The sequence below is a fragment of the Marmota monax genome, unplaced genomic scaffold (assembly GCF_021218885.2).
Source record: "Marmota monax isolate L192 unplaced genomic scaffold, Marmota_monax_Labrador192_F-V1.1 WCK01_AAM20220418_F8-fsc00154, whole genome shotgun sequence".
Lineage (NCBI taxonomy): Eukaryota > Metazoa > Chordata > Mammalia > Rodentia > Sciuridae > Marmota > Marmota monax.
Window position 1 is genome coordinate 1,654,081 of NW_026691933.1, and position 13,052 is coordinate 1,667,132.

Genomic DNA, 13,052 nt, shown 5'->3' on the forward strand with positions numbered 1-13,052 from the left:
CTTTTTAGCTCCCAAATACTAAGAAATAAAAGTATATGTCTATGGGTTTTGATTATTTTTCTTGAGGTATTTGTACAGTTTGGGGGATGAAGGCAGAATATTTTCCGTGAAGTATACCTTCTATTTAAAAAACAATTCTGTGCTGATATTTCTTGATTATTAAATATTGTGGTAAGTGTTATAAGAAAATGTTATAATTTAGCTAGAATTTGGTAACAAAATGAAGATATTTTAATTTCTCTTAATGACTACTCTTTCTTGGGTGGTGTTTGGCTGACTTGACCCCTATGAGTTGGTATCATACATATAGGGTATTAAAAAATTTCCAAGTGATTATTCTTGCTTTATGCATTGTTGAGTATTTCACAAAAAATTCTCACAAAACCCCTTTGTGTCTGACTAATGTTGCCATTAAATGGAATAGTGTATGTTTTCTAGCAGAGGGAGTCTTGCCTTTGATTGTAACCTTTTTTTATTTTATTTTTTAACTCTCAGAAAGGGCAAACAGTTTTTCTTCCCTAATTTAAAGATAGGAGTTACTATTTTCATCATTATTTTTAAAACAAAGGACCAGTGTGCTGTTCCTAAGTCTCAGTAGTTAATCAATATAGGCTTCTTTGAAAATCATTTTTGATACCTTGTAAGTCTAGATGGTAAAGGTAAATTAGTAAAAAGGAATAATGAGTTTTTTCTTTCCTTTTGGTAAATTTGTGGCATCTCATAATTTTTAGTTTTCTTGACAATACTGATGAATGATGGATTAGAAGATCACACTTGGTGGCATTAGAGAGTTCTTCACTTCTGAGGCTTCTCTTGATGCTTGTCTTTTCTGGCTAACATTCTTAGTCAAAATATTCCTATATATTGTCTTTCTTTGGTCGTTATTTTATTTTTGAACTTTTTTCATTTGCAAGAACTTATTGAAAATTGTTAATAAAAGGTTTTTAAAATTTGTGTTTAGGGTTTTATTTGGTTTTAGTAGTTTTAAGAGCTGTCATGTAACACAATGGCAAAAAATATAACATTTTTAAAAATTGTGAGTTTATGATGATGACTTCAGAAACTGAGGGGAGGAATCTACTTGAGAATGGATAATAATCAGTAATAAAGAAATGACCAATGTAGTATGCAAGACATAAGTTTTACTTATAAATAGTACGACTCTTGATATACAGTGCCTAATAAATCATAAGTATGCCTTCTTGATTTTTCTTTGGCACATTTTCCAAGCAAGAAGTATTGGTTTTGGTAATTTAGGCAAATGGAATAATAAATTTTTATATTTAATAAAATATATTTAATAATATATTTTATATTTAATAAAAAGTCCTAAATTTTTATATTTAATAATGATATACTTAATGTATTTTCAAGGCTTAGTGTTATCTTTGAAGCATTTTAACTTTTTCCTGCTAGTATTTACAAATGGAAAACATATGTTAAAGGGAGAAATTGCTTTAATGAAAATTGAGTTTTGGGGCTGGAGTTGTGGCTCAGTGGAGAGCACTTGACTAGCATGTGTGAGACACTGGGTTTGTTTCTCAGCACCACATATAAATAAATAATAAATGTAAAAAAAATAGAAAAGAAAATTGAGGTTTTTTTTTTTTTTTTTTAACTTTTTTCTCCTCTGTCTTCTTATTTTTAGGTGCAGTTTTCTTGGTTATTTTTTGCAGGCGCTATCCCTGTGTTTTTTTCATTTTTTATTGCAACTCTGTTATGTCATTATAATAACTGGGATCCTGTAATGATAGGAATCAGAAGAATTTTTGCCTTTATATGCAGAAAACATCGAATTCAAAGGTAGGTTTAGTTCCTATATAACTTTAAAAATAATGTTTGCTAAGTAAATTAAGAATCATATCATGCTGACCTGCCCTTTAGAGATTTTTTGCAAGGAATATTTGAAAGATTATGTTATTCGTGTGTTATGTCAAAAAAAATATATTGGGCTGAGGTTGTGGCTTAGTGGCAGAGTACTTGCCTTGTTCATTTGAGGCACTGGGTTTGATCCTCAGCACCACATAAAAATAAATAAACAAAGATATTGTGTCCACGTATAACTAAGAACAATTTTTTAAAAAATGCTTTAAAAAATAAAATATTTATTCAGATCCTTTAGGTGATAAGATAGTTTCTTCATTGCTATTTTTGGAAAAAAAAGTTCGGAATCACAGGTAAAACCAAAATGTTCATTGTTCTTCTGTGATGAATTTAAATATAGAAAACTTTCGTTGATTTGAACATAATTCATAATAGAATATGTTAGTGTTGCTTCAAATTTTTTCTTTCTTTTTTAAAAATATTTATTTCTGTTAGTTGTACACAATGCCTTTATTTATTTATTTTTATGTGGTGCTGAGAATCAAACCCAGGGCTTCGTACACACCAGGCGAGTGCTCTACCGCTGAGCCACAACCTCAGCCCTCAAATTTTCTTTCTTTTTAAAGAGAGGACACTTTACATTTTGTTATAAAAACATGGAGTAAATTGTTGAAGAATCTTACCTTAGTCTTGCTTCTGCCACTGACTTGCATTCTGACTTCACAGTCTTAGTCGGTGGAATAGATAATTTTTAAGATTTCTGTTCATCTCTGAAGCTTTCCTTAACTGTTGCTTTCTTTTATTAAGAGTTCCAGAAGACAGTGAACAGTGCGAGAGTCTCATTCCTATGCACGGTGTCTCTCAGGAGGATGGAGCTAGTTAGCTGTTGTTGTCTGTAGTCCAGGTTTGTATGTGAGTGAATATTGGTGTTGAATAAGGTTCTTATTCTTGTAGTATACACAGAATTGATTTTCTGTAATTAGTGTTTGAGAGGCAATACAACATATAAAGGCAGTATATCCTCTGGAGTTGAATGCCTGGGTTATAATACCAGCTTTACCATGTTCCTGACTGTGTGACCCTGTGCAAAGTTCTTGGTCCCTTTGTGCCTCAGTTATTTTATTTGGAAGTGATGTTACAATAGAATTAACCTTCATAACATTTTCCCTAAATACTTGGTAAATTCTAAGTTTGTACAGTAGTGCCCAACTCAGATTAGTGATTACTAAATTTTAATTCTTATTTATATTTATGTTACAGGTTATTGTATTTAATGATATGCTTTAGAAAAAATATTTTTTCTGATTATAAAAGTAAGAAAATATGTATTACTTGAGTAAATATTCAGTCTTTTCTGTATGCATGTGTGTGTGTTTTTTTTAACTGGCACATTATGAATCCTGTTGCTCTGTGCGTGCCTTTTCACTTTGCAATGTTTTAGAGACATCATTTTCAAAATTTTAAAAGATTTAAAAATTTTTAAGAAATATTATCTTACATTTTTTAGAGAGCAGAAAGAGTAGATGATATTTAGTGATTTGCAAATTCAGCATTTTTTTGGCAGATTAAAAAAGTGTTTAGAATAAGAGAAGACGGTAAATTACTAGAATTCTGGAGATTCAGGTTCTTCTGAGATATGATTAGGCAATTTTTATTGAAATGTTTCCTGATTGCAACTGGGTTTTCCCTCCCAGTTTTCCTAGAACATGGTACAACTTCTGTCAATTTCTAGCATTCTCTTTGGCCCCAAAGCTTAAATTTCATTATCTTCAGGGTAAATTTGCATGTAATCTAAATCTAATCTTGGTTTTGTGTTTCTCTTTGTTGGGTTGTTTTTTAACCTAGTTTTTATTGCTGTGATGGTTATACATGTATATAATTTGAGTAAAAATTTTACAAGACTATAAAACAAAAGCCCTGTCTTGCCCTCCTGCTTTCATTCTTTTCCCACTCTGAGGAAATCACTTTAAACTTAGCTGATTCTTTTGGTATTTGCCTCTCTGCATCTCTACTTACCATTTTTATACGTCTGTTTGATTTTTCAGTTTTAGGCATCTTCATTTGACTTTTTCACTAAAGTGGATGCCAATCTCTGATCCACATGCCTACATCCCAATTACATATCTTTCCTACCTTCCCATCATCTCTGTATAGTTGTTAAATAATTTCAGATCTATATGCAATGTTTATATATTTTTTTTGACTAAATAAATGTTAATTATAACTGAGCCATGTAGGATTTCCAGAGTCCCTTTCTTACTACTCTTTAGTGAATAAACCGTGAGTCTTCTCTTGGGATAGAGAAGAGGTACTAGACCAGCTCTAAACATTAGGGGCAGGGCAGGGCACCTGAGTGCTTAACTGTTTTTTTTTTTTTTTTCTGACATTGTACCGTATTCCTGTTTTTAGTTGCTTCTTCACCCCTCCTTACAGAAATACCTGTTTGTATTTCTTCATTGCTAGCTAAGAGTGGCTGCTATTTTATTGTCTCTCAGTTCTTTATTTTTCCAGGTGGGTTACTCCTTTAAAAAAAAAAAATCTGTTGTTGTCTATTTAATAAGGTTCTGGGGGGAAAAATGGGACTAAATATTATGTTTATTTGCCATCTTCAAATTAAAAATTGCCACCAGAAACACAATTGTTTTTAAAAGTTTGTTTTTGTTTTTGTTTTTGTTTTGGTACTGGGGATTCAACCCAGGGGTGCTTTACCCCTGAGCTACATCTCCAGCCATTTTTATTTTTCATTTTGAGATAGGGTCTCACTAAGTTGCTTAGGGCCCCACTAAATTGCTGAGTCTGGCCTTGAACTTGCACTCCTCCTGCTTCAGCCTCTCAGGTTCCTGGGATAACAGGCATGTACCATCATGTCCAGCTTCTTTAAAGCTTTTTAATGCCATAATTTATGCATTAGCCTTCTCTGCTATGATGTGTATTACTCCCATGCTCACATTCAAACCCATCTCCACCCAGGCAATATTTCAGTAGTTTTGGGAATGAGAGCTGGATAAAAGGGAGAGAGTAAAAACTAAAGATAGAGTGCATTCAAATTGAACAGTTTGGCAGGAGTCTGTCTCTATAGGGGTAATGGAATATACTAGCAATAAAACTGCTAATACACAATCTTTAGGTAATATTGGCTCTCAGTCTTTGACATTGCTATAGAACTTTTTTTTCTTTAGTTCTTAATTGGGTTTAAGTATTCAGTATACATCCATATGAAATGTATTTCAATGTTAAGATAATTATTATGCTTTAAAAAATATAAACTATAGAACATGAAAACTGTGAAAATTAGTAATCTAATCACCTCTGCTTTTTTTTTTTTTTGTTTTGCTTTATTTTTAGCTTGATGATGGAAAATTATGCAGCGAAGAGACAATCTCTGGCAAGTTTTTGTAGAAAAATGTTTCAGTGCCTAGTCTGAAAAATAACAGTTTCAGTTCTTTGAAACTCTAAAATATATATTCCTTATGTCTGTTTTCTTCATTTTCATAATGAAGTACTTTACTATGTAGCTGTGTACATATCACTACAATTATAGGAAGTTCCAGTCCATAGTCCATCTAAAGGACCCACCTGCCTTACATATCTCAAGGAATTCAGTTGATGAAATCATTTGAACTAATCAAGGAATAAAATCCTAATGTTCTCAAGACTTGGTTTTCACATATGTGTTCAGTGCTAGACTATATTATGAAAACGTTTCCAAGAAATCACGTATGTATGTAGAGCAATGCTTTTGACAGATAAAATGCTAAATTAAGCTGCCTGTAATAGGTACGGATTGTAATTTTCAGTTTTGTAGAATATTGCAAATTAACTACACAGAAAACAAAATGTTTAATTTATGTAACAACCATGTTCATGCAAATTTGGTGAAACTTTAAAGAGAATAAATGTTTGAGAAAAGATCTGGTACACTTACACTACATATACTGTATTATTCTTTCATAGCATTAGGTGCCTTGTACTTTAAAAATGTGACAAACCATGACAAATTTTTAAAGGAGAAGTATTGTAAAATGAAGAATTATGTATTTCTAAAGGCTGTATTGCTGTAAATTTCATCGATAAAGCTCTGATTAATTTAGAGTTTTAAAGAAATATTCTCTTCAATTAAGAAATTTTCATAATGGAATGATTTAAATTGAAGTGATAAAAAGTATTATTAAAATAAAATGTTTATATATATTTGTGTATTACATATGTATCAAGTGATTTCATATTTTTTCACATTATAAATGGGTCAAACTACTGTAGAACTAAATAATTGTTTTCCTAATTTTTTTTTGGGGGGGGTACAAGGGAGTGAACCCTTGAGGTGTTTAACCACTGAGCCACATCCCCAGCCCCCTAAATTTTTAATGGTTAAAGTATCAATAAAGGAAGGCAAGATGGGATTGCACTTTAAAAAATTACATTTGAATTTTTTCTGTTCCAAGATAAAATTAAGATATTCCTAATAGCAAATCTTAAACTTAGGTGTTACATGTGCTTCTTGTATATCTGCACCTGGATTCTTATTTGCTATCAGTAAAGATATGTCCCAGGATTCATAGATTTTTAAATTATGATTCATTCCCTTTTCAGGTTTTGTGAGAATAGTTTAAATTAGTTGTCTTCTGAATTTCTTAATGAATCTGATTTTTAAAAATTCCTTTTGCAGGATTCAGCTTCAGTTTATCCTATTCACATTCTTAAATTGCTTTGGTGTTATCATGAATCTAAAGTGAAGTTTTAGATTCTGCTTAGTCCTGAGAACTTTTATATTAATGTAAAAGATTGCTCTGGTATTAAATTTAAGAGCAGCTGTCTTCTCACTTGATGCCTACAAATAATTCTTTAGGTAAAAATAATGTCGATTTTATTATACTTTTGACCTATTTAGCTTGATAGCTAGCATATTTAAGAATGTCCATAAAAGAAATGCGGACTTCTAAGGAATTTTCTTTTTAAAATAACTTGCTGAAATAATTCAATTAGTGAAGACTAATTTTGGTTGAAATTTATTATTTAGATAATAATATAATTTATATATTATTTAGGTAGTATCTAGTTTTCTGTTTTTGGTGTTTGTTCACAAAGATTGAGCAATTTATAAGGTAAAATAGTAGAGACAGTGGAGAACATACTGAAAATTTAAAATACTCTCTAACTGGTAGGAAAAGAGGTTGAATTTAGTATTTTTTGCTATTCATTTCATCCATATAATGTGTTATTACTTGGAATGGAACTGGTTAGTGAGCCTTAGTTAACATGCTGAGTGGACAAATTTTCAGCAGGGTTTCTTCCACTAGGCTGCTTGTTTTTTATGGAAGACCTTCTTTAGAAGGAAGCACAATTATATTGGTTAGCTGACATATGAATTACTTCTGCATTACTCACCCACCTATTACCTTTTCTCTCAAGTTTTATCTATCTGGATGATTGTTGATTTTGAATACTGTAGCCATGGGAAGTAAGCAGTTGAGGACTTTCTTTTTGCATCTTTGTATTTACCATTTCTCTTTTCAAGAAGTCAAATGCTGGAAGTCTGGTGCTTTGGTGCATGCCTGGTAGTTTAGCTATTGCACAGACTGAAGCAGGAGGATCATTGGGGCCGAGGAGTTTGGGGCCATTCTGGGGAGCATAACTAGATCCTCTCTTTTAAAAAAAAAGAAGGAAAAAAATCCATTCTGTGGATTATTAGAAACTAGGCAGTAATCACAGTGCCTGCTTTACATGCTCAAAAACATGGTTGGGAGAAGTCCCTTTCAAGGAACTGCTAATGGCCTTCCTCTTTCAGAACAGTATTGACCCATGATCATATTTTTCTGAAATCTAAAGAGAATTCTGATACCTTGCTTTCAGTCTTCTATTTTTCTTCCCATACATAATTTAAGTTTCATTATTGCATAATGTTTCAAATTATGACCTTGATTGAAGGAAGTGAATTTTTTCTTCAAAGACTTTCTATTAGATGAACATCAGCATCTCGAGTAGAACAAAACTGAAGAATGAGGCAACTTTAAACGTATTTAGATGAATGCTTTTAAAGCTTAGAAAGGACATTAGGTGTGTGTAATGCACCTATATTTAATCCTTTAAATAAACTTTGATTTTTTTTAATTGAGATGTTGGCTTCTGTCAGCCTGACTAAATTAATTCCTTACATTAAACTGATTTTCCCCCTGGCAGCTGATTGCATTGTTCCTGTAGGTGAAGCTCTGTAAAAGTGAGCTCACAAGGTTAAATGTGAATGTTCTCAAAGGTATACAGCTCGTTTCAAGAAGAATGTTAATGCCTGCTTTAAAATCAATCATGCAAAGCCAATTTGGGGTTGCAAGGTATGACCCTTTGGGAAACCAGGTTTTCTTGTAAGGCACTAATCCTTAGTGTGCTGGTTGAAGAAATAAAATGTCTTTAAAGAAGGATAAAGGTGAAATCAATTAGAAAATACTATTTTCCCACAATCTATTAGCAAATGTTATTTCATTTTAAGCAATACTAGTTGTTATAATCCTGCTTCATTTCTCCCTATTCTCCTTTTGGAATATTATAAGGATATTTCAGGAATAATTTGCAAAAGTATGAGATGACTATTATCTGACATTTGCAGACTTATATCACTAACATATTGTCTGCTATTTTTTTAAAATTGTGATATACCATTTATGAGATATTCAGTTTACAGAATTTGAAGTTAGACTTCTATTTTAATGTCTTTCATGTTCTTAGAATTCCATTTAGATAAACTGGTACTTTTTTTTTATGTAGACTGGGAATTTTTAGACAATATCTGTCATTTTTTATAATATCAGCCTTATTTGCTCGGACAATAATTAATAATACCGTGTTCCATGGGTGTGCTATTTGTGGTTTGCACACAGCAAATTTTCCTTTAGATCTCCAGAGCCCTTAATAAATAGAACAGAGAGGTTCATTATAAATTAGAAACAAATGACTTTTGAAAGTGTGCATTTTAATATGGAGCTTTTTCTGTTTTGCTATCAGGAGTAAAGATTGTCTAATGATTTGAGCATTTATTTTACCTTTAACTCATATTTGATTACTGCATTTTCATTCATTTTTTGGGTACGTAAAACTTCGTGGTTTATATATCTTAAAAACTATCATTTTAATGTCACTACATTTTGAAAATAATACTTTCCTATACTCAATATGTATTATTAACCCTTAGATGCCAAATAATGAAATTAGTGACCTATCTTTAGGGAAAAGTTACATATGAAAAGTTATTAATACTCTGATTAGGCATATTTGCTGAAATATTAATGTGCATGGCAACATCTCCAGTGAGACCATTTTTAATTTATAATGACAAAAATGGGATTTTTATTTTTGAGTTAGGGGTTTGGGGCAGGGAAGCACTTTGAAGACAACATTTTCTTCATACATTTTTTAGAAAAGTAAAACTTCCAAACTGGAACTTTTAAACAAGTCATTTCATGAAATTTTTAGTTTTTAATTTAGTATGTGGTTTCTTTCTTAAGAGCTACTTTTATTAACTTTCATTAGATCCTTGCGTGCTAAGCATTCAGTATTTTTCTACTTGGTTTTCCTGTGCCTAGTTTTAATTATGATAAGTAATAATAAAGTCAGTCATGTGAAAGTATCTATTAATTTCAGTGGATCCTTGCAAGGCAGGCAGAAAATTTCTGTTCCAAGAGTCTTATTTTTGGACCCCAGGTGAAAATAGTGCTTTAGATTTTTACTACCAATATTTGCTTACTTGGAATAGCTCTTATATTAATTTTTCTTATGAAAAAATCCAATGTCAATTAGTTATACCATGTAGGATCCAAAGCAAAACTATTGAATGTTATGATTGTCTTAATTATTTGGAAATAAAGCATAACCCATTAAATTCTTTTGACCTTTGTAGTAGTGTTATGATATACAGGCACTCCTTGACTTATGATGGTGTTATTTCCAATAAGCCTGTTATAATTTGATACTAAGTTGAAAATGTATTTAATACGTCTAACCTGTTAAACTTCATAGCTTAGCAGCATGTTACATTGCAGATCATCAGTTTACCCTGCATTGCTGACTGGGAACTGTGGTTTTGCTGCTGCTGCCCAGGATCAAGATAGTTATACTGCAGATAGCAAGCCTGAGAAAATATCAGAATGCAAAATTGGAAATACTGAATGTGTATTGCTTTCCCACTGTCATAAAATCTAAAAGTTGTTAAGTCCAGTCACGTTAAGTTGGGGACTGTCTTTATTTTAATAAGCATGTTCCAAATAAAACTTCAGGGAGACAGCAAACTCCCAATTTAAACTTGTATCAGCACATCACTTGGCAATCTTGTTAAACAGATTCCTAGGGTCACCCTAGAGTTGATGGTTTAGTTTTACTGAGGTTGTGCCTGGGAATTTGCATTGCTGACAAGTGTCCAGGTGATGCCTCATTCCCAAGGTCACATTCTTGTGAGTTGTTACTCTGCAGGAGAGTATTAGTTGAATTCCTTCTCTTCCCTATTAGCAAACTTATTTGGGGGAAATTATTTAAAACAGTAGGCCTACATTTCTTAGCTGTGAGATTCATGTTAACGTTACCTGCCTAGAATTGTGAAAAGTGAAAAAATGCTCAACCCAGCATAGCTGGGTACTTGAAAAATGCTGACTACTTTGGTCAGTCTTCCCTTACTATCCTCCACTGTAAAGTGAGGAGCTAAAGTCAATATCTTACAAGGTTTCTCTCAGCTGTAACATTCTGTGATTCCAAACCTATGTGTGTTTAGTGCTTTATACAGAGTGGTAATAATAGAGACCATTGTTTTTTTTTTTTCTTTTATTAGAACATCTAGACGATAAAAAGTTTTTAGTCTAATTTATAAGGCAGTATATTTAAGAAATATTTGAGTACAGTTTGAATCTACCACATTTTTATGGAAGCTGAAACTTAGAGTTATTGGCTTTATTAGACTCTTTGGTGTGTGGTATCCTAGTGACCTAATGCATGTTCACAATATGTGGTTTTCTTCACTGCTTGATTTTAGCATAAAATCAAGGGTCAGATCATCAGTTTACCCTGCATCGCTGACTGGGAACTGTGATTTTGCTGCTGCTGCCCAGGATCAAGATAGTTATACTGCAGATCGCTAGCCTAAGAAAATATCAGAATACAAAATTGGAAATACTGAATGTGAAGCAAATCCAAGCTAATGATTTAATATAGCATCATTTTCCAGTGTTTTATTTAAAAATCACCATTAAGGTATTCACTATTTTTAATTTATAATCTTAAAAATCATGGGTACTAAGACTACCAGGCTTAAATACTAATAGATTTTCTCATCTTTTAATTCTATTTCTTTACAAAATGAAAATAATCACCATCAGGCTCCTTTTGCCTTTCCCCAGATCTGCTCTACTGTAAATATGGTAAAGAGCATACACAGTGAAAAGCATATGTAAGATTGAGGTCTGAAGACATGGAACTTTAGTATTATGCATCCAGAATGGTCTCCTTGAAGTACAGACAGCTGGGTGTTTGCAGAAAGAGTACCAGTGACTTGAATGGAAGGCTTTCCCCACACATTGGACCCTGCAATTACATTTGGAATATGTTTTTTTTTTTTTTAAATCTAAGTAAACAGTCTACAATGAATGTAGACAGACATTAAAAATGCTTATTCTCTTTATTAGGATAATGTGAAATATCTAATAATGCCAAAAAATTTAGAAATTCCAGAATTCAATGTAGGGCAAAAGTTTTAATCTGAGATGAGTCTTAAAATTAGTAATAGAAGTTAGATAACAATACTTGTGTGGGACCTAGTGTGCATTTATTTGTAGTCATATATCTTTTGAAGACTTTCATGTAGGAAACATCTTGGATTTTTTAGTACATCTTTAATCCTCTTTGATGAATAAATTAAAGCTGAATTTGTCAAATGTTAGCATACTGTGACTCATATAAGACAAAAGTGCATCATTCTGGTCAAGTTGCCACATAAATTTTACCTGATAGGTCTATATTGAGTAATCAATGGCTATATGTGAATACTCCCAGGAACGGTGATGGTTAGTACAGAATTCAAGTCAGCTCAATTACCAGACCCAAAAGGCCAGAGGTAATGAAAGAAGATGAAATGTTTATGATAAAACAGTGTTTGAGATATTTATTGCCTTGGTGTGAGTAATTTAATGCAGGTTTTTAGCCTCAATTTTGTGATAAAACAATTTTATTCCTCATCTACTTAATAAGATGAATATTTTCAGATTCTGGGGGATTTAAAATTTAAACAATTTTTTAAAAATTAATTGTAATTGCTACTTAATTTTACTAGTTAGCTTCTGATTTAGGGCCAAAACTGTCCTGGTTTGGGATGCAATTTGAAGTATTGCTTATTTTTATATGTACAGTATCGGAAACATTATTTTACAGACTATGAATAGCCAAATGTGAAATATAAGTTATTTTAATACATTATTTGTACAAAATCATTTGTATATTTTATCCTATTTTCTATCAGTAAAAGAATGCAAAAACTTCAGATTTGTGCAAACAAGTAATTTGACTTCGAAAGTTTCCTTGTATTAAAACATTTCAATTTAATCTTTTTTTAATTATTTATTTATTCTAATTAGGTATACATGACAGGAGAATGCATTTTGATTAATTGTACACGATTGCAGTACAACTTTTCATTTCTCTGGTTGTACACGATATAGCATCGCACCATATGTGCGGTCATACAAGTACCTAGGGTAATGATGTCTATCTCATTCACCATCTTTCCTGCCCCCATGCCCTCCTCCTCTCCGCCCTTTACCCAATCAACAGTTCTTTCATTTTTCCCACTTCCCACCCTACCCCATTATGGATCAATATCCACTTATCAGAGAGAACATTCAGCTTTTGTTTTTTGGGGATTGGCTTACTTCATTTAGCATGATAGTCTTCAACTCCATCCATTTACCATCAAATGCCATAATTTTATTCTCTTTTAATGCTGAGCAATATTTCATTGTGTATATATCACCATTTTTTTAATCCATTCATCTATTGAAGGGCATCTAGGTTGGTTACACAGTTTAGCTATTGTGAATTGAGCTGCACATTAATGTGGCTGTGTCACTATAGTATGCTGATTTTAAATCCTTTGGGTATAGACTGAGGAGTGGGATAGCTAGGTCAAATGATGCTTTCTTTTCCAGGTTTTCTGAGGAATCTCCATACTGCTTTCCAGAGTGGTTGAACCAATTTGTGGTTGC

The 13,052-nt window shown here is 32.1% G+C and overlaps 1 protein-coding gene across 2 annotated transcripts in view; it reads left to right on the plus strand.

Moving 5' to 3' along the window:
• Nucleotides 1-6,026, plus strand: part of Slc35f5 (solute carrier family 35 member F5) — a 35,185-nt gene extending 29,159 nt beyond the window's left edge. Inside the window, exons 14-16 of one of the 2 annotated variants that reach the window (XM_046445538.2) lie at nt 1,649-1,803; nt 2,632-2,736; nt 5,170-6,026. In XM_046445538.2, the coding sequence (XP_046301494.1) occupies nt 1,649-1,803; nt 2,632-2,707 (231 nt within the window). In that variant the 3' untranslated portion in view covers nt 2,708-2,736; nt 5,170-6,026. The remainder of the gene's footprint in view (nt 1-1,648; nt 1,804-2,631; nt 2,737-5,169) is intronic. The other variant, XM_046444706.2, reaches the window with a different exon arrangement.
• Nucleotides 6,027-13,052: the final 7,026 nt, after the last annotated feature.